General features: G+C 36.7%; 1 protein-coding gene across 10 annotated transcripts in view; it reads right to left on the bottom strand.

The window, feature by feature from the left end:
* Positions 1-22,982, bottom strand: part of DMD (dystrophin) — a 1,245,415-nt gene that overhangs the window by 741,642 nt on the left and 480,791 nt on the right. For all 10 annotated transcript variants that reach the window (XM_082770266.1, XM_082770264.1, XM_082770258.1 and 7 more), the window contains 3 exons: positions 19,574-19,753; positions 11,583-11,758; positions 1,773-1,896 (listed from right to left, as the gene is read on the bottom strand). In XM_082770266.1, coding sequence (XP_082626392.1) covers positions 1,773-1,896; positions 11,583-11,758; positions 19,574-19,753 — 480 coding nt within the window. The remainder of the gene's footprint in view (positions 1-1,772; positions 1,897-11,582; positions 11,759-19,573; positions 19,754-22,982) is intronic.

The following is a 22,982-nucleotide window of genomic DNA, read 5'->3' on the forward strand; positions in this document are numbered from 1 at the left end:
TGATTTCCCAGCCATCCAATTATTTCATTTCTAAGGAGGTTAAAGAAACATCTGAAATACCTCCTGCCATCTCCAGTGCCCTGATTTCAAACTTCCAATGTCCATTCACAGATCAAACTTCATGCTGCTTTTCCCTCATATTACATATGTTTTCACTGATCTAAACAAGATCTGAATAATTGCAGTAAGCAGTGCCTTCCCAACCCCAATGTTCTTCCTCAGCACCAACAAAGGCAAGGCAAGCGCTGCTGAGAAATCCAGATGGGACCAGAGGAGGATCTGTAGTTCACCTACCTCTACCCCTTACTTGCAGCGACACAGATCACCACCTCCTCGGGAGCAAAGAAAGGAAAGAAGGGGGAAGTGAACCATAGCTCCTGAGTCCTTTCATGGTTTTACAGTCTTCAAAAGTGACAAGATGAGGTGAAGCATCTTATTGCTTAGGGAAACCTGACATTGCAGATATTCAACACAATAGGTCAAAACAGGAGCTGATTTGCCATCCTTGAAATTGTGTTCCTCAAAATGGGTATAGATGAAGGGGAGACAGGAGCATTTTTTTTCTTTTCTTTTTTAATTTTACCTACCATGAAGATGGAAGCAGTCAGCAAATTACCTATATATCTGTTTATGTGTGAAATGAATCTTATTATACTGCTATGGCAGCACTTGAATCCATCAAATCTTATTTGTATGTTTGATCTAGTTTGCTTATTTCCATATATATTTATATACATTTACATAACATGAAGTAGTGCCGTAAACTAAATTCAGTATATTACACTCTAATGGATACTTACTAGCAGTAATGTTATGACAACATTAATAAATAAATTAAAATTATTGCAACAAAACTGTTATTTAACAGTTGTATGTCACAAAATTCAGAATCACTCAATCATTACTAATCTATGATGGAAAAGCAGACAGTGAGAAAAAAAAAAAAAAAAAAACAGCAGCAAAACTAACTTCAGTATAGTAAATTTGTTCCATCTGTTTGTGTTTTAGGAGTCCATAACACCGTATATTTAATGAGGTCCCATGATATGCTGTTATAGTACAAGCATAATAGCTTATTATAAAAAGGATTCCCCTTTCTCTTACTCAGAAAAGGCAAGGTTTCTGCAACTAGTTCCAAAATCTAAATACTGAAGGCAACTTTTAACAGTTTAGTTTTCAAAGGCTGAATTCAGAGTGTGTGAAACATACACAAACACAGCTATTTCTTAAGCAGTGCAGAATGATTTTGCAAAAAAGTAGAAAGAACCAGTTTCGTTTCAGCCATGGTACAAAAACCAGATTAAAATAATTTCTGTGGAGACTGTATTTTCAGATATATTTTACAGCACTGTAGGATGAATTAGATACAGATTTAATCTAACATCCACTAAAATATGACACTTTTCCCATCCTTTAATTTGTGAATATATAATGTCAAATTAAGTCATTAGTATAAAATTATAGTGCATACTTAAAAAGTAATTTATAGACTTAGATTCAACTTCACCAAAGACTTTCATGAATCTAGAATACCTTAATTAAATATGGGTATGTATGAATAAAAAAAATCCCTGTGTTCAGAGATCTGTGTATCACTTTTGGTGCCAAAATCTGTAACATACAAAAATACTGAACACTTTTAAATTTCTCTTGTGCATATGGTCAATCAATGCATGTCAGTTTACATTTGAACCCATTTAAACTTGGACTTTGAAAGCACTTGGACAAGCTAATACAAACTAACAAACATATATATCAGTACTTTCTCCTACATTGACTCTTTCTCTGAGATCTGAGAGATTTCCCTCTTTTCGATATATGGCAAACTCAGGACTCTGAAGTACTGCTTCCGAGCGGGTCATCCAGCTATGGAGTTCTGTTGTATCCGAGTCAAACCTAAGATACAGAGAAGTACAATAAGACATCTGCTTTCCACAAAGTTTCTGAAAATAACATTAACAGTACAAATGTTTAACTAATTGTTTAAGCAAAGGAATAAGCATCAATTTGCTCTTGAAAAAATGCAGTTTTAAACCCTCATTTAAATAGCTACCTCATAAAACTATTCATTCTAAGATTTGAAAACTTAAAAATATTTTTAATTTTTAAGACACTGATTTGACAGTTGAACAGATGCAACAGTTCTCACAATAAGGATTCCAGTTTTACAAGCTGATGTTTTTGGAAGGCATGAAACATGTGACTCTCACAGATGAATAAAGTGTATCACAAGTACTGTTGGCTCAGTTGAGTATGTGAGGCATATTTGGCTCACAAAATGCAGTCTTCATACCTGAACAATCTCTGAGCTAGTTTGTGCTGACTCTATTATGAAGGATATTCAAAGCAGGAAATTTGTCCATTAGACAGAGCTCTCTTCTGAGTGACTCAAATTTGTTGTAGAATGTAATTACTAATCAATATTAGATTATAATATTTCTACAGCTAGAAATTCAGAAATGAAAAAAGAAGATACCCATCTCTCTGCATATACTTTTAAATTACTTTTTTTACTGTACAGTCCTTTTTATTAAAGCCTGAATTCTTTCATGAACTCCTTCAAAAGTGATCTTAATTGTAGTTACCTACTCAGAAGGTAGTAGTTCAAAATGAAGGTTATCATATGCAGATATTTAAATTGCTGTTTTCTAGAAAAATCAAGCCAAGTTGATTCAGTATTTAGACTACTTTTAAAGCAAGAGGCTTGAGATGTTTTTTTTTTTCTCAGAGATAAACTGTAATCTTGACTGCATTTCTTTATTGCACCATGTGATTTTATATTTATATCTGAGGACCTAGAAGGACCTCGAATAAAATCAGCTGTATCTTTCAGTTTGTTTTGTAAATATAGACTGCATAGTTTAAATAATAATAATAAAAAAAAAACTACTAAACCCAAGAACTTGTATGACATTTGTGTCTTTGGAGAAATTAGATTTTTTAAACTCCCATATATATTAAAAAAAGGGCTCCAAGGTAAAATCTAGTGCTACAGAAATCTACATATACAGAAATGAAAACTTAGTACAAGAAAGAATTCCATGTTCTCCACTGTGATCTTTATGAGTCTATTTAACAATAAGGTGTGAACCGAGTAATAAATAATGAAAGCAGAAGAAAGAATCACACACTTCCCTAATCCCAGCCCAACAGTCTATATTATAATTAAAAACTCTTAGGAATAATGTTGATAAAACAATTCCTAATAATAGTATTTGCATTATCATTAAAGGAGGAAAAGATATGATTGTGAGGCAATGGAAGGTGCAGAATTCTTCATTTTATACAAAACTATAAATTCAGAAGTAGAAGACATAAGAACATTTCTCAGGTAGCTTAGAAAATCTCTGTGCCAGTATCAGGCTATAATTCCCTAAATCAAATGGCATTGCCAGTGAAGAGCTTCCTGCCTGAGCTTTATCTCTGAGACTACGCAACATTAAATCAACTATTATTCCTGAAATATGATGTTATCATTTGTTCTGCATATAATAGCTGTATATTTAATAAATGCTCTCATGAAATTTTATGACTAGGAGACAACAAAACTATGAAAGACAGTATTCCCACATAAAACTGGAATACTGTTTATTCAACAAATTGCAAGCACTAACTGTATATTTAATCACACTGATTTCCACAGAAGAGTGATGAAAATATGTTTTTGTGACTGTGAGTAAGCACTGTTCAATAGATCTGAAAATGGAGAACACCTAATTTTAAAGCTAATGGACTGGATTACAAGATAAAAACTAACAATTTCATAGCTCTTCCTAATATGCTTCTAGATTCAAATAATTTATATTCAATATCTAATGAAGACTGACAACAGCTCTGCTCAATGATCAGTGATGTGAGGAAGGCTGAAGAAGTCTCTAGCACAAAATGGAGTTCCTGAAGTCCTCAGTTAGGAATATATTAGGTCAGCTAAATTACAGCAGCTGTCTAAAGGCTGTAATATCACCTGAATATTGCTGAGATACAGGGAAGTCCCCAAATACAGCATATACTTTTGCAAAGACTAAGTAGTAACACTATACAGTCCTGCGTTTCACATAAGTATCTGGGTCAGGGCTTGTCAGCAACAATGAGAAAAAACAGAAACTGCTCTAAGGGTCAATAGAGAATTCAATCAGGGACCTACAGGTATTCAAACTAGATGGGACCACCACCTCTCCTCTGTTTTTTGAAACCCAGTCAGCAGTGTATAAACACCACCCCACAAGAATTAGCAGCCCAGTTTACTAAAAGGGTTGTCACTCCCTACTGCCAACATGTACTCCATTCCTTGCTCCTTGAAGTCACCAACTATACAGGCAAGGAACACAAGAGATGCAATGGCCACTTCTTTCACTTCACTTAAATCGATAGGTGAGGATGGGTCTCTAGCCACTGTCAGCTATTGTGGCAATTAGGCTATTCTATAGCACCGGCATGAAGCAGCTGTAATTGGAGAGGAACACAGAACATCAGATACAGGATAAAAATAAAGACAAAATTACAAATTACTCAATACTAAACTCTCCTGGCTGCAGGTAAAACTGTATTACTTCTGGTGTTCATTCTATTCTGTGGTTCCAGTTAAGTAGGACCAGTAAGGCAAGCTTGCTGCAGAATAGTGTGCTATTAGTCCGGTATAGCATAGAAAGTGACAGAGCAAAATGTTTACCAGTGAGAGTTTTGTCTTGTTTTTAACAAAAGGACTTAGCCTCTGCTTCTGCAACAGCCACCCCTGAAAGTGTAATCTAGAAGAGGAGCTGAAATATTGGGAGACCTCTGATAGTATAACAAAGTAATCAGGAACACATTACATGGATAAGAGATTCATTCATCAGCTGGTGGTATTAGCCACAGCAGACAGCATCTGAACAGAACTGATCTGACATTACAGATTGCTCTTTCAGTTGTAGTTTCTTCTGTTTATGTAAATATAACTCCACAAAGTCTCCCGCCTCAAAAAAGGCTGCAAATGGAAAGCAGGGTGAGGGATGGGGACTTTAAAAGAGATGAAAGTTAATTCAAGGTAACTTTTTGCAGCACAGAATCACAGAATCATTTAAGTTGGAAGAGACCTCCAAGATCACCTATACCAACCTATATCACCTAGTCCAACCTATGTACATAAATATCATTAACATAGTTTAAAAGCACACTGCACTTCTCAATAACCTTGGAAAAAAATCTCTCTCTCATATCTAGCTTAAAAAAAACACACACACACAGGAAATGCAGGTAGGATATGGCTTTTAATCAGCGTGCTATGATAACTGCATGTTTTATTTCTGAGCAGTTTCAGTTTCAAAGTATATTAACTCTAGATTGATATAACAGGATCAATATAGTCTTTGAATCTTGTAAGTATAAAAATATATTTGACATTAAAAAAAAAAAAAAGTATTGAAACGTTACCTTTCTGGCCCAATAAAGTTGGGTGTACGTAGAATTTGTAAATTAAATCCATGGAAGAGACTAAAACCAAATCACTTGAGACAATAGCTCTGAATAACTACATTGCTTCAAAGTGCACACTACCTTGCTCCCCACCTAAAAATTCAATCTGCAGTGGAGGATTTAGTGCCTCTAAAATTATTTACAGAGTTCTCATGTTTAGTTTTTCAATTAGTCTGTCTTTCAGCTATTCTACAACAGAGATGCTATCTTGTACTGCCCTCACGGCCCTCTCACAACCCCACAAATTGGTTACAGCAACTCATTTGCTTCATCAAGCTAAACTATAGGCCCATTGCAGATTCCCATTCAAAACTCTTTTGCCTAGACCACACATACAAAAAATTTGTTCAACAAAGACTCTTTGTTCTGGCTTTCCCATCTTTTTTTTTTTTTCTGTTAGACACAGAATAAACTTTACCTCTAGGGCTTTTCAGAACTTAGTTACATTAAGATTTTCCATTTCTGTACAAGGATTTCGTAGCCCAAATACCTAGCAGGGTGTATCTACAAACCCTGTATCTAATCCAGTGCCTTTTGAAACTACTAAATAACACCAAGGATTAGGGATTAGTTGTTTATATTTCAAAGTAAAAACAAATACTTTAAAAAAAAAAAATATATATATATATATATATAAAATAATAAAAGGGCTTCCACCTGTGCTCTGTACCCTATAAAGGCCTCCTGTGGCTCTGTCAGGGCTTGGGTATGAAGGTGTCTCAGGTACCATGAGTGCAGGGCCAAGGCTGTCTGTGCACCCAGAGCACTCACAGCTCCTGTGGGGTCTCCCCGCTGGCTGGGCCAGGCAGCCTGTCTGCAGGGTGGCCACAGGGCCCCCAGTGAGGCAAGTGTAGGCCGCTGGGGCCAGCACCAGTGTGGGGACTGTGAGCACAGGGCAGCCATGAGGAAACGTTCTGGAAGCAGCATGAGGCCAACTGAGGTGGGTGGTTCCCTTCCCTGGCAGTCTGAGGCCAAGGAGACAGTCTCTGTAGGAAAGCCTGTATCATCGGGGAAACACACTGCTCGGCACACACACGGTGGGGCTGGGTGTAGTGCGTTGCCTCAACCAGTAGGTGTGGGCTCCCTGGCACATGAAGTCCTGGTCTCAGCTTCTTATTTCCAGATCTACACAACAGTCTCACATCCCTTCCACCATTTCTGGCTGCATTTGGGAAAGTGTGTCTGCTTTTCCCTTTCTGCTGGGAAGTTGTGATCTACCATGTGGAAGCAAAGGGCATTGGAATGCGAGCAGGTTGTGTCCCACTGGAAGAGACCATACGCTCTGTCTTACGGTATATTTAGTAAATAAGGGATTTATATTATGTTTTGTGTTTATGGCAAAATAGGTTAGTTCTGCCGAATGTTAGAAGAAGTACGGCCGAAAGCACGACAGACACCAGCAGAGTCAGATCATGCTCCATTTTATTGCCCGAATAGCCTAACTTTTATAGTGAACTTAACAGGGGCGGACAGTGTTTCACACAAGATTATTGGTCAAAAGCACTCAGACAAACAACTACAAGAAAACAACACCACCTGCAAGAAAACAACCCCCTTGTGATTAGCAGTCACGTAGACCTTGTCCTTGAAGCCAGCTGCTGGTAACAATATTTTTCTGAATTCCTCAATTGGGCGATGTGGGAATCATTGTCGTGGGAGCTTCTCATAGTTACTCTGGTAGCTTGGTTTGCTCAGCTACAGCAGGCCATGAGATTTTCTAAGGCCTACTCCTGGTTGCTTAAGGCAAGCTCAGATCGAACAATTGTTCCACGAACTCATGTCCATGCCCTGTATGCCAATTCCCAACAGCCCAATATTGTCCAGAGGCTCTACTAATGCTAAGAGGCTTAAAATGTCACTATTTGATTATAGTAACTTTTCATTTCATTACTATTTATCTGCAGTGCTTTGTGGTAGTTAAGAAGACTTGTGCTATGGTAGTTTACCCTCGAGACTTGCTCTTCTTTGATTCTTTCAATAGACAGAAATGGCCTCACAATTACCTTCACCACCCCACCAAAACAAAACCATGCCAGGCATATCAGCATTGTGTATCCTGGGCAGACACAAAACCATTTGTCTACATATTGAGCTGGTAGGGAATGGCACAACTCTAATTAAAGAACATTATTACTGAATAACGGCATTTCCATGGCTGGACTGAAATGCCCAGCTCATCAGCAATGTTCCTCAGCTCGTAGCTCTCGGTTGCCTAGAGCATGCCAAAGAACAGCGTTGAAATACACACACCACACCCATTGGCATAATTATTCTGCAATTACACTTCATCCTCTATATTTGCAGCTGATGAGCCTTTAGTTGATAAAGTAGTCTTAGTTCTTATCTACTAATTCAATGCTTATTTGTCCCAATAGATAGTTTCCCCCCTATTATTTTTCCCCCTATTATTTATTTATTTTTAAATTCAGTCCTCAAAAAAATTTTCTTTCCTTTCTGAATGACATTCTGGACCAACTCTACACTGATACTATTTAATTTAGTCTCATCAACATTATTATCTGCACATCTCTGTAATGCATACCAAGGGATTAAAGAAAGCACAAAGTCAATCATATTAGCCTTACAGTTCTTCTTCTTTAGCCAATTATCCATCTCACCATTCTTATGGTAATAAACTGCACCTTTTCTGACCTTAGCAGTGATTCCTAAATCGTGTCATGGAATGCTTTGCTGAAATTCAGATTAGATCCACTGCATTTCTCATATGTGAGAGAAAGTCACAGGTGAGTAAAATGAAAGTCTAGAGGTTGCTGTTGAGTATGTTCATTAAGACCATTTACTTTCAGCAAACAACTGGTGGCAAAATGCAAAGCATTTTCAAACCCAGTCATGCCTCCCCCTGAGTGCCACCTGGCATCGCTCCCATAGCTCCCAATACAGTAGGCGATTTCAGACACTAAATGTGAAGAGCATATATTTTCAGTGTATCAGTAATTATGGCATTTCCCATCTCACAAACAGGATAAAGAGCTAAACAAAAAAAAAAAAAAAGCATGAAGTTATAAAGTGTGCATATTTACTGAACTTGATATATCCGTTCCTATTCTTTATTCTAGATGAAAACATTTATAAATTATCCTGTAAACAACAGAAAATTATATTATTTTGCCTTAGTCACCTTTCCCTTTTCTTTGGCATTGACTACACAGATAAAATGCTGAAACCAAGGACCACCAGGAAAACAAAATTGCTGTAAAGTGCTTAACAATCATCATTTACTTCTGACTAATATAATTCATTGTACTGCAATGAAAGAACAGCTTGAAAGAACAGCTGCCAAAAATGCTTTGAATAAGTCTTTATATTTCCTTTAATATATTTTGTTCTATAATAAATCCAAACTGTCCTAAGTAATGAAGCATTGGAATCCCGAATGACGTGATGTTTCAATGGAGTGAAGGCCACTTTATTTTCAACATTCATGGTTATGTTAACACTTATTGAATGAAAAACACTAGATGGAGCAACTATCCTATCTTAACATGCCTTTATCTTCAAGGACATGAAGTTTCTTTCAAACCTCAATAACAACATTGTATCCACAAAAATGTTATGACAAACAGTATTTCTACATTCCTAGTATTCTGTAGAAATACTAGGAAGCAGGTACAAAGTTACTTGCTAACAGGCAAAGAAAACTATCTTTGGACATTATTCAAGAAGATCAATATTAGAAATATGTACAGATTAAATACTAAACAGCTCTAACCTGTTTCCTATTCAAAAACCTACTCTGAATAGAGTAATTTTCAGACTTTCCTATGCTACAGAACAGACCTATGTCTTTCCTAGTGCCACATACATGAAAATGATACCTTGGCAACATTTTCTCCTATATACAGGTTTTTCTCTCCAAAAACTTCAGGCATGTTACATTTATCTCAAGTTCTAATGTCTTATATATAGTTTTAAGACGTTTATTATGCAGCTCCAAGTTATTTTTGTATTATTTTTTTTCCCCGTTCTTAGTTTTAATTTCATTCCTTTGGGAAAAGGAGTTTTCCTATGAGCAATAACAAAACTTAGAACATCCCTGAATTATTCTGAAATTTTAAAACCTTAAATTTGAAGGTAGTTTTAGATTTTGGTGAAAGAAAAGAACAAAACCATCGTCTGCTTCTTATCTCTGTTTTCCATTACAGGTAGTAAGCTGCTCTAAGAGACAAGAAAACTCAACAGCTTCTTTAGCCTGCATTTATCTATGTCCCAGTGAATTGGGACATAAAATTTTGTCTTTGTCAACCAGTAGCATACACAGGAAATAAACTCCTGTGTATGCTACTGGTTGACAAAGACAAAATTCCTCCATATAAATGAAACTCATACACTTCTAATCTTTCCAAAACACTTGGAAATGTAAAATAAAATAAAATAAAATAAAATTAGCCATCCTTTTTTTTTTTTTTTTTCTTCTTTTTTTTTTTCTTCTTCTTCTCAGCTAAGCATCTGGAGACCATGCTCTTGCATAATCCACATTTAGCTACTATTCACAGAGTAGCTAAACTCTCTTTCTTCTCTCTTGAAACTAAGCACCTGGCAATTCACACTGCAGGTGCTGTGCATTTTTGAGACAGCTTTCTAAAACATGCAGAACACAGAAGAGCAGATCTGGAGCACAAATCTTTCCAAACACAGCAATTGAGGCTCATGTGTTTCGTTCAGGCACACTATTACAGCAACAGAACTGACTAGAACTTGAGAAACACTGATGAAAGAAACAGAGCTTGTAATGCCTGTAAGCATTATTCACCCACATCAAAACAGACCCAAACCACCTCCCTCCCAGAAAAAAAAAACACATGCAGATTAAAAATATTTTGGAGATTAGATTAATTCAAATTTAGCCATCTAAAATTTACTTATTTAGTCGACAGAATTCTATTGCCAGTGAAGACATAGATGACAAAGAAAGATTAAAGTCCTAGTTTTCCAATTTAACGAAAAGGCGATGAATCACTCTTCTTACATCATGCATGGATCTTGGTTGTATTTTCTTACAAAGAGTGTTCTTAAATACTGAGTCTTAACTAGAAGCCTTACTTTTAGAACGGTTAAAAAGGGTAAGATAAATCATAAATTAGATTAATAAAGGAGCCTCTAAGTATCTTTTGTTTCAATGACATACACCTTCAATTAATATATATATATATCTCAGATTTTTCATTTTCTTGGTGTATCTCAATACTCTTAATAATATGCGGTTATATTTTAACACCATTAAATAATATTTTACAAGAAAATAACTTGCTATTAAAATTGAAAGCACATTGAATTAAAACAAATACATTTTCTATAGAAATGAGACATTGAATGGAGTTTTGTATTCCTCTCAGTCCTTAAATCGACCACCTTGGAATTCATATGTTTGTCTGAATAAAATAATAAAAAATAAAAATAAAAAATAAAATTCCCAAACCAACACTACAAGTGATTTAAATCTAGTTTCTAAGCATCATATTCATAAATTTGGTGCTTGTGCAAATTCTGAAACTCATTAGAAATCTTTTATGTGACTTTAACAAATGTTCAGTACTCTCTCAAGGTCCACTGTAACTCATATGTCAGTTACACAGAAAGAACTCTGAAAATACTACTACTGCACATTTCACCAAGTATTAACCCTGCTTCAACAGAACTATTACATCTACTTCTGACTCACAATCCAGAGACAATAATGTATGAACTTTAGAAATGAACCTATCTGCAATACTAGCATTCCACATATTAAAAAAATATTTTTACAGAATTTTTAAAATAAAAAAGCTGAGAACCAATGGAATACTTTTTGTTCTTCAAGTTCCAAGACCACAATCAAGTTAGACCACACAATGTCATATATAAAGGACATCTACTGACTATAATTACTAGTACAATTGTGTTGACATAACGATTAACATTCTATACTGAAAATAGTTGGGATAGAAACAGAAAAAAACACTCCATAACTGATCCTAAGTAAAGAAAGATAATAATCCATCTTTATCTAGAGTACAGAAATATAACTTTATTCTCAAAACACTATGCATCTAACTATTGCAGTCAAATTACTACTTTTGCATTCACATCCAAACTCTATCATTATTCTCTCTCAATTTTTTAATGATTCTCACCTCTTCCTAATTTCAGAATCCACAAGGAGCTGCCTCTTTTTGTGGGGTGGAGGTGGTGGGAGTTCCTCCTTGGCATGCTTAACCAGGATTTGTTCTCTCGTGGTCACCATAGTTACGGTTTCCATTACAGTTGTCTGTGTTAGTGATGTCTGAGTGGTAGTGACAGCCTGTGAAATCTGCGAGAAGTATTAAAACAGAGGTCACATGTTGGTTGAAAGACTTCAGTAAAGACCGTTTGGACTAGCAATAGCAAATAATGAGAAACTGCCCCTGTCTGATTGTGGGCTGACCTTCAGAAAAAAATAACAGTATGACTTCAGACAAAATTGTTTTATCTTAGTCATGCTATGTGAATGAGATATCTGCAGAAGTCAGTATCAAAATCGGAAAGAATCCTAAACAGGATGAACTTACAGCTCCCTCTTAAATCATGGTGAATGAAGAAAAGAAATAAGTGGTAACAAAAAGGTCAATTTTATGAGGGAATTGGATAATAGAAAGTATATGAAATGTTACTATTGCTGAATGTTACTTTGCCACCATTCTGAAGATTTATTCCTTGAGAACTCATAAAGGCATTATAATGGCACTAAATTGCCAGTTGCTATTTTACCATTTATAATAATCTTCAAACCAGAATATAGTTCATCATACCCTACTTGCACAAAAAGGCAGTCAGCTTTCTGGCATGAGATCTTAAACTAGAAAACATGCACTAAAAGACAAGTAAATTTGTTTCAATTTCATTCTGTAATTAAAACAAAGAGGTCATAAGATATAGCAATACTTAAATATGTAACACCATAAAACACTATCAACATAATACACTTTGCCCAGTAAAATGAAAGTTAACCCTTCAGATAGTTCAGTTGAATAATAATAATAATGATAATAATAATGATAATGATGATGATGATAATAATAATAATAATGTCTGCTAATAGTTGAAAGATTTGAAATGCTGTACATGTATGTACTGACTTGTTATATTTGGTTCCATGTAACACCAAACTTAAGTAAGGGCAGCTACTCTTAAGTACCTTAACTCATCAAAAACTGGTCATCTCTTTTTTTGTTCTCCCAGATGATGGGTTACTTGTCAGAATACTCTAGTTACAGTAACCAACCATGGTTTAGGGCAGTGAAATGGAAAGTAAAAGGATAACATTACACCAAGACCAGGGAAGGCTGTGCTTCTTCACTTATTATTATTCACTGAAGAGCTCTGCGTCTTCACTTAATTCTGATGTGCAAGAATTAGAAAGGCCCTCTAACACAGAAAAAAGGAATGCTAGTATCTAAAATTCCATGGAACTATATACATATACATAACATAACATAAACAATCTATTTGTTCTTGCATCAGAATCTCAGAAAGAGTATGGAGTTACCTTATTTGAGACATCAGCATTTCTAAAAGAACAATGGACAACAGGTTTACCAGGTATTTAACTGTAATTCCTTTCCCACAGTACTTCCTTATACTGAAAAAATAGAGTGACAAGGAAAGGGGCATACACACAGCCTCTTTTCAGCAGGCAACATCAGTAAAATTAACAATAATAATAATGAAAAAACTGCTGACTTCACCAAATATTTCACACAGTGTGCTAAACAAAAAAGTCTTGCTGTTCTTTGTCCAGTCTGCCAGTGGAAATTATGGGTAGGGAGGTCCATTACCACAGTATTTGTGGCAATCTTAAAGCAGCCAGCAGGGTGCTGTGCTTCCCCCTCTAGAAATGACCAGCAGTTTAGACTTTAGAGAAGAATCTGAACTTCTCAGAACACAAAGAAATTACGATTCAAAAAAGTTAGCTTTTTGTTTTGTTTTGTTTAATCTCTGGATTAATAATGTCAAATGGAGTAAACTGATTATGAAATGTGGGACTTAAATGAAATATGATCTACGTAAATTATGTGGAAGAAAAAAAAATCCAGTTGGCTTTTTAATCACTGCAATATTATATATTAATATGTGGTTCCCTCAACAAGATTGGCTTTGATATCTTCAACTATACAAATCACAATAATAAGGAAACACTTCTGTAGAATTTTATTGGCACTTTATACAGCAACATTTTCAACATTTTTTTTTTTAATTAATTCTATTTCTGGGTAGGAAGAAAGAGCAAAATAAAGCTCCTGAGGTCCAGGGTACTATGAAATTTGAGGACAACACATGATGTCATCTTTCCCTTGGTAAGATGTACAGCTAAGAGCACTACAAATCATTACTTGCTCCATATATGAAGCTTCGACGACAATCACCTTTTCCTCTTGTCACAAAATTCTTATTGCACTGAGTTTTATCTAAAAATCAATGATAGGATGTTCCTGACACCTGAGGTCATATCCTGCCATGTTCCATTTGCCAGTCAATATCAGGGTACAGTTTACAGTGAAGCAGGTGTAAAACAGAATAAATCACAGCTACGGTACTGTAGGACCAATATGCAGCATACTGCCAATGGCACAGGAGGAGCAGTTTCAGCTGGTGATTTGGTAATGTGCTTCAAAAGCATGCAGTATAATTATCATATGCTCAGAGCAGTCAAGTCACGATGCTGTTGGGAGTAATGACTCACATGTCAAAACAGTAAAGAAGTATTTTTCATGCTTAATCAATAGGAGTGGAGTTTAAATACTGTATACTTCACAATGAAATGGGAGATATGAATTTGAAATTCATAATCATTCTAATTACAGAGACTGGGGAAGGCTAAAAGGTACTGAAGATTACACTGCCAGGTGAAGTTCAGGAACTTGGTGTGTGTTTAAAGAGTGCAGACACTTTATTGGGTAACAGAAAATCCATAACAAATTAGGAAATACATAAAAGGAAATAGCTTTTGTTTGCCTCCCTAGCAAAAACCTCTAAAACCTTTAAAAACTGAAGTGGTTTGTTTCATGTATAGTTCAAGGATGGTCCAAATAATGACAATATAGTTTCCTTGTCTCTTTAAGTTCCTGAAAGGCACATATAAATCCGAGGAGGGGTGGTAAAGACTGGTCCTTTAACCTGCTAGAAAATCATGTGGAAGCCCTAAGGTGACTCACAAGGCCACACATTAAAAGGCTTTCAAAATAGAATGCTTGCCTTCAGTTTCACATCAGCAAACTCGTCCTTTTTTTTTGGAGTGGACAAATTTCAACCTTCCTTTTCATCTTCTACAAATAAAGGTATATACAATTTGTGTATAGCACTTCAGTAGTTTTATGTCATTTTATTTCTCTTTTATATGGCAGCCTACCTTTAATACCATCATTTATTTCCGCCTTTGGAAATGCCCTGAGTCCTGATATAGCCATAATTTTCCTTAACACTCACTTTTGGAGCTGTTGGGAGTTCTTTGATAAAATGTATGTATGTGAGTGGGGAAGTTCAGATGAAGAATGTTGTTGTTTTTTTTTTTAGTTTGGGAAGGTTTTCAGTACAATTTAGTGAATCATAATGAACTCACTAAAGGTGCATTTAGAGTTTCTGAAATTTATACATTTACTTTACAGAAGTTTTCCTTGTCTTTGTTTCCAATGTGTGCTCAATGAAGAAAATCAGTCACTTTCATGATGAGAATAACTGCTTTTTAGGGGTGTCTCTCACCCTTTCCATCCATTCATTGCATCAGAAATTTCAACCATGATTTCAGATTAGGTGCTTAGCTGAATTCAGTGCTGTAAAATTTAGACGTGGGAAGATTCACATTTTATCTTCTGCACATTTCCTTTGGGATGTATAACTGTTCTATGTCTAATTGGAGAAGCAGCTTTGATCTAAGGCTGAGACTGTCTGTTCTATGTAATTTCATATTTTGTTTGCTAGTTAATCATTTAGTGACACTCCAGTAAGAGAAGGAGGAGAAATAACTCATGACAAAAATAGAAGTAAGAAGGTACTATAAGAATTATTAATGAAAGCAATAAAATTCATTTTGAAGTCCATATCCAAGTTGAAAGAATAAAATCTGCATTTTCTGATAAATTTTAGTGAAAAATGTTATATTTATTGTCACCCTTTTCCAACTTCTCTGTTCATGATTAGCCATAATAATTAGATCTTCTTTTAAAGGCGTTTTCTTCTTGCAGACAAAATATGTAAATAAGCTCTGTAATGAATAAACCACACTAGCATTATCTGCACTGCCTAGATAGAAATACATGACAATAAGCACACCATCAATAACTCAAGTGCTAGGGTAAATGTGAGGACATACTTAAGCTGTGTAACAGTGCTTTAGGAAGTGATCCTTTAGTTAGCACTGAATATGCAACGTCTCCAGAATTTGAAGCAATATGCCCACATCACTGTACTGATTCTGTGCCAAGAAAAGTAGCTTCTCGGAGGAGGAAAAGATTATAATAAATAAAATGTGTGGTGTTATGGTAAAGCATTTACACTGTTTTGGAAATCCAAAGCATCTCCCACCTGTGCTGCTCTGTGATCTCTGGATGTACATACAACCTTGTGACTGTTCACTTCACAAGGAGGCTATCCTTTCTGTAATCCAAGTTCTATTTAAGTTCCATTTTGAAAATGGAACTCACCTGCTTTTAGAACTGATCACCAATCTAAACCCTTGAATACTTTGGACTGGTTTCATTTATTATTTTTTTAATTTTATTTTTTTTCCAACACATCGTGACTGCAGGTTTTAGCGATTTTAGTGATATAAAATACCAGCAGTCTTGAGTTCTGAACCCTACTGTTTGTTCAGGAGAATTTAGACTCTTGATTTCAACATGTTTTTTTAACCTAATAACATGAATATGCCAAAACAAATGAAGGTATGCATGCTTTAGGGAGTGCAGACAAGTATAGAAAAGAAGGGCTTGCACCAACTTCTAATTAATCTTTCAAATTGACTTCAAAAATTTGTCATGGAAAGTGTGGGAACTCTACACATAACATTATGCATGTAGGTTTGAAATACTTGTCTTACAAATAGGACAAATATTTTAAGACAGCTATGCAACTAATATGGTTTAGAAAAAGAAGCCAACCAACAAAATACGAATGAAAATGTCATATAACTTTTGTATCCAGAATATTGATTCTCTATAAATAGTTTATAGGACATGCACAGTTTATAATAAATTAGGCAGCCTTTATATGATTCCTTTTTTTGGATACATGGCATTTGTATTATGTAGCTTCTACTCTTCTCGGTTTAGTAGGTGATTTATTTCAGCATACTCAGTTTATCTTATGAAAGTTTAACATTACTATTGTTCCTGTTGTTAAAGTGAATGAGGAAAGTTATAACACCATTATTTGTTAAAATCAGAGATGTTAAGGTGTCAATTACTAGTGATATTTAACAAATATATGAAAGTAATAGAACATTATGAAGCTTGAGTATGTGTTGTTTTTAAAAGGAGCTATTGAGTTCCTTTTTATATATGTAAGAACATATTTGTGTTCTTAAAGAGTACATACTGTGTAGGCTATAATGAATATCGTTCTACAATGTTTGCTTCTTTTGTACGACACAACAGTAGTAGCAATGCATAAGCCTATTGTAGTAGGTTTACATGGCAAGGTTTTGGTAGCAGGGGGCCTTAGAGGTGGTTTCTGTGAGAAGGATCTAGAAGCTGCCCCATGTTTGGTAAGGGCCCCACTGCTGACCAGAGCTGAGCCAATAAGCGATGTTGTTTTGCGCCTCTGTGAAAGCATATTTAAGACAGGGAAAAAAACACGCTGCGCCACACAGCAGCTGGGAGAGTGAGAGGAGTGAGGAACGGCCTTGCAGGCGCCAAGGTCAGTGAAGAAGGAGGGGGAGAGGTGCTCCAGGCGCCAGAGCAGAAGTCCCCTGCGGCCTGTGGTGAGGACCATGGTGAAGCAGGATGTCCCTCGTCAGCCCATGGAGTACCACGGTGGAGCAGGGTTCCATGCTGCAGCCCGGGTGGCCCTGCACCGACGGAGGCTGCTGCCTGTGGAAGACCCCTGCCAGAGCAGATTCCGGGCCAGACCTGTAGCCCATGGAGAGGAGACCACACAGGAGCAGGTGACCTGGCAGGAGCTGCTGACTGCAGGGGACCCAGGTTGGAGCAGTTTTCTCCTGAGGGATGGACCCCGTGGTACGGACCCATACCTGGAGCAGTTCTGGAAGAGCTGCTGCCTGTGGGAAGCCCACGCCGGATCAGTTCATCAAGGACTGCATCCCGTGGGAGGAACCCCACAGCACAGGGGACGAGAGTGACCGAGAAGGAGCGGCAGAGAAGAAGTGCTGTAGACTGACCATAACCCCCATTGCCCCGTTCCCCTGTGCCGCTTGGGGGGAGGAGGTGGAAGAGGGTGGATGGGGGGGGGGGAGGGGAAGGTGTTTTTGGTTTCTTTCCTTTGTTTCTCACTTCTCTAGCTTGTTAGTAATAAGCAATAAATCTTACTGTCTCCCGATGCCGAGTCTGTTTTGCCCGTTACAATAATTACTGCGTGATCTGTTTGTCCTTATCTCAAACTTTGAGCCTTTTTCATCTTATTTTCTCCCCATTCCTCTTTGAGGAGGGGAGTGAGAGAGCGGCTGTGGTGGAGCTCAGCTGCCCACTTGAGCGGAACCACAACACCTATGACCTAGCATAGTAATTTCTTGAAATCATATGACCCTAGCAGTCCCAAATTCAAAATGTATTTCTGCATTTTCTTCTGCTTAGAAGCAACAGGTTTCCTACTGCAAATATACATGAGTTAAATCAAATTTTCAACTATTACAAATACTGTATAGCACAAACTGATTTTGACTTCTAAGTGAAATTGCATCCCTTCTCAATTTTCTTCTCTCTCTTCTGTTCTTCCAAACTGATTTTTCCAACTTCAGCTAAACGAGGAACTATATCACAGACCAAACTAGAAGATTAATGTATTGGAGTCAAAAGTATTAAGGGGTACTTAAATCACTACAAAAAAAAGTATAGCAGTTTCAATAAATTGACTTTCCCCAATTGCGCCCAGAATAAGTTTTTAGAAGTATAAGCATATGTCAGCAAAAACGTGCATCATGATAGAGGGGACTGAATTAAACTGACCAGAAATGCAACACTGTAGGAACAGGACAGAGGTGCATGCAGTAGCATTCTTCTCTATGTTATTATGAGAAAACGTTTTAATGTCCATGTCCATTTCCCTAGTCGTATAATGCTAGTACAAAAAAAACAACCAACCAACCAACCAACCAAAAAAACCCTCAATATTGATGATATAAGTAAAGGAATGGGAATAAAATAGAAGAAAAAAAAAAAAAAAAAGTGAGCTGATTTGGGTTTAAATCCAACAAGAAAGAGATGCTAACAAATGGCTGGGAAAAACAGATGGATACATTTTTTGATATTACACCAGAGCACTGATTTTTGTTCCCTAGTTTAAAAAATGTGAAACTTTAAATCTCAGTTTATATTTTAACATTATGGTAAACAGAAAGGAGCAGGACAGAATAATAATGGATGGTTTTTGTTTTTGTTTTTAAATTGGCATTTGGGCCAAAAGTATTGCTTGGTTTATTCTTCCAAGAAGTTTCTCTTGTTGTGACCTCTCTTTTTAAGCTTTATATCAGCAAAACATAAGCAGAAATAAAACAGTAATTGAATAAGTGTTCACTGTTGAAAAGAAATAAATATAACTGCTGTTTAACTAGCAAAAAGTTTTTACACCGATTTCAGGCTAAGTGCTATTCCACAGAGAGACATAAAACTGCACTTGAAGTGACCAAATATTATAGATTAAAAATGTGCTAAATTGAATAAATATATAAAATATTCTAACAATCTGAGAAAGTAATCAACATTGTAAAGAGAGACAAAAAAAACAAACACACACATATAAATAATATCCTGGAAAGTTATATTACAGTTGTATTATACTGTCCTAAAAATAAATTGTTTATTAATAAATCATATAGGAAAAATATTTAAAACAATATAACTAACAGTACCAATACTTCTTCAAGCATTAGTCTGGCAAAGGATTTTATTGTCAACTGATGAAATGATTTTTTACAAACCTGCTTAGAATTGCTTTCCAACTTCTGCACAAGGCTATCCCAACGCTGGGCAAAATTTTCAAGACGGCTTTCCAGCTTGTGAGCTACTGCTTTATTTTTCACAGCTACAAGGAGGTCTTGGCTGAGTGAGTTTAGCTTACTCATCATTTGCCTTTTCATTTCCAGGTCTCCTTTTAGGATCTGTTAAGCAAAGCAACATCAGGAAGACAAATAATTCAAATGGGGAAAAAAATCCTTTGAGGAAATATGCTAAAAAGAGGATCATAGAATCATAGAATATCCTGAGTTGGAAGGGATGCACAAGGATCATCAAGTCCAACTCCTGACTCCACAAAACTCACCTCCCAAAAATCAGACCTTATGTCTGAGAGCATTGTCCAGACACTTCTTGAACTCCAGCAGGCTCGGTGCTGTGACCTCTGTCCTGGGGAGCCTGTCCCAGTGCCCAACCACCTCTGAAGAGCCTTTCCCTAGCACACATCCTGACCCTCCCCTGTCCCAGCTCAATGCCGTTCCCTCAGGTCCTGTCACTGTCCCCAGGGAGCAGAGCTCAGGGCCAGCCCCTCCGTTCCCCTCATGAGGGAGAGCTGCAGGTCACCATGAGGCCTCCCCTCAGCCTCCTCTGCTCTGGGCTGGACAAACCAAGGGACCTCAGCTGCTCCTCATACACATTCTCCTATAGACCATTCACCATCTTTGCAGCCCTCCTTTGGATGATCTCTAATAGTTTTTATGTCCTTCTTATATTGTGGTGCCCCAAACTGCACACAGTACTCAAGGTGAGGCCGCACCAGTGCGGAGCAGAGCAGGACAATCCCTTTCCCTCAACCAGTTAGCAATGCCATGGCCAAGCCACCCTAGGGTATGGTTGGCCCTCCTGGCTGCGAGGGCACACTGCTGGCTTAGATTCAGCTTGCTGCCAACCATAACAACTGGATCCACTCCATGGGGCTGCTGGGCTGCTCTCCAGCCTCTCATCCCCCAGTCTCTACAAATGTCTAGGGTTGCCTCTTCCCAGATGCAGAATCTGGCAATTGCTCTTGTTTATGCCTATTTTATTTTATTTTATTTTATTTTATTTTATTTTATTTTATTTTTTGATTGCCCAGCCCTGTAGTCTGTCAAGATCTTTCTGCAAGGCCCCTTCACCCTCAAGGGAGCCAACAGCTCTTCCTAATTTAGTGTCATGTGCAAACTTAGTATGCATTTGAGTCCTGCATCCTGATCATTTATAAAAGCATTGAAGAGAACTGGCCCCAAAATGGAGGCCTGAAGAACCCCACTGGTGACTGGCTGCCAGCCTGATGTATCCCCATTTACTTTAACCCTCAACCCATCAGTCAATGTTCACCCATTGTGTTATGTATTTGTCTGGCTGTATGCTGGACATTTTGTTCAGAAGGACACTGTGAGAAACAGTATCTAAAGCTTTGTTGAAATCCAAAAAAATTGCATCTACTGGCTTCCCTTGGTAAAGAATTGAAAATGGTCAAGGATATTTCATACAAACTCCTATACTTCTGAGCTGCTGTTACTGTAAAAACTGCTGGTAAAGCTGACATAGTGGAATGGACAGATTGCACTTCACAAAGCAATATAACATGACAGGTGGAGCAACTCCAGTCATCAAAGCATGCCTCAGGTGGTGGTATAAATCAAAAAAACTAATAGCTGTGTGACTTTATAACCTTAAAACTGCAGTAATGTTAACAACTATATCAACATTTCAAACAATGTTTCTTCAAACATTTGTTGTGCTTTGCCATATACTGCATATTAAAACTGGAAAAAAAAAAAAAAAGGTTTCTGGAAAACTAATTTTTAACCCCAGAGAAGGGTTAAAAAAAAACAAAAACAAAAAAAAAAAAAACAAAACAAAAAAAAACCAACAAAAAACAACAACAACAACAAAAATGAAAGAAACGAAAAAAGTTCTTAAAATAAGTAACTTAGTGTTGACAGTATTGAAGAACCATATATTCCTCATCTTTCTCAGATCTGAACAGCTCCTGGTATACAGCAGTCATCTCCCAAGGAATCCAGAAGGCTGGGGAGTCTTAGGAGCACTCCTGAGTGTGCAAAGAACATGGCAACACAGCTGGGAGTCTGGAAACCCCAGTGTGCAACCTCTGCCCTCTGGGAGTCACCATACAGCTTGAAGGCATAGATGCTAATGGCAAACAAGGTATCTACAGTCTTCTTTACATCTCTACTGCAGTAAACTACAAAGGGATCCAGAAACTCCTGCGATCTTTACATACAAACCTCTCTGTAAAGTAGGCTGTTCAAAGATCCAAGAGACATCCACAGTTTCAGCTGCCACCTAGAATTTTTTCATTTTATTTTAATTTTCTTAACTGTACAGGTTTACCTCATTCAGTTTTGTACATTAATTACTAATTCTCCGCATACTTATGGGTACTAACCAGGGCCAAATTATGAACTCTTTATGCAGCTGAGGGTTGCAATCTAAACCTCAAGTCTACACATTTCAAAAGGGATAATTATACAATTATTATAGATAGATTATAGATATAAATTAGCATACATATACTTTTCTGTAGCCACATGCTCCAAAACTGTAATATAAAACACATCTAAGTAAATAAAAATGTGAAGCCTTTGTAAACATTATTATGCCATTTATGTGTGATTTGAAACATCGTAACCACTGATGTTAGGTACCACGAATATCAAAATTAAGTTGACATCTCCCTAAGAAATAGCTGCTACCATGATTCATATTTAACCATCTGTTTACACAGTAGCAGATCTAACACAGGGAACAGACTAGGTGTAAAACAAATTACCAGCTTAAATTTTGCAAGGATTACTATATTTTACTTTTCCCTGGGGCATAAACTGTCAAAAAAAGCTTGTTTGAAAACTCCATACCATCAAAACCATCAGAAGTTGTACTTGGTGAAACATCATTAGAAATTCTGTCTTTGAATGTTTTATTTCCAACCTCTGTTGATGTCAACAGCTATATAAAATGAGTTCAGCATCAAGCCAAGGATACAAGAGTACAACCAATAAATGAAACAACACAAAGGGAAGGTTGCTAAAACTTTCTGTCAAAGCTACTGCTCACAACTACCTAACGCTCTTTTGTGATAGTAACAGTTAAACTGAAAAGACATACTGGAGGATTCTGTTTTCACATTTCCTTACTGAAAACGTGCTAGTGTTCTACAGTAACCAATACATGCTCTAGTTTTGATTTTTTTTTTTTTTCCAGTACAAGAATAGACTTTGAGCTAATACCAAAATATGTAATTTAGCTATATGCAAGAAAATAAACAGGACTGCTTGCTTTATGAAATGAATTATCAAATAACTCAGTCATAACTTCTATCAAGTGCATACTGTAAACTCCAATATTTGAACATTTTAAAGCAGTTTCCTT

The sequence above is a fragment of the Aythya marila genome (assembly GCF_965140915.1).
Source record: "Aythya marila genome assembly, chromosome: 1".
Taxonomy (NCBI): domain Eukaryota; kingdom Metazoa; phylum Chordata; class Aves; order Anseriformes; family Anatidae; genus Aythya; species Aythya marila.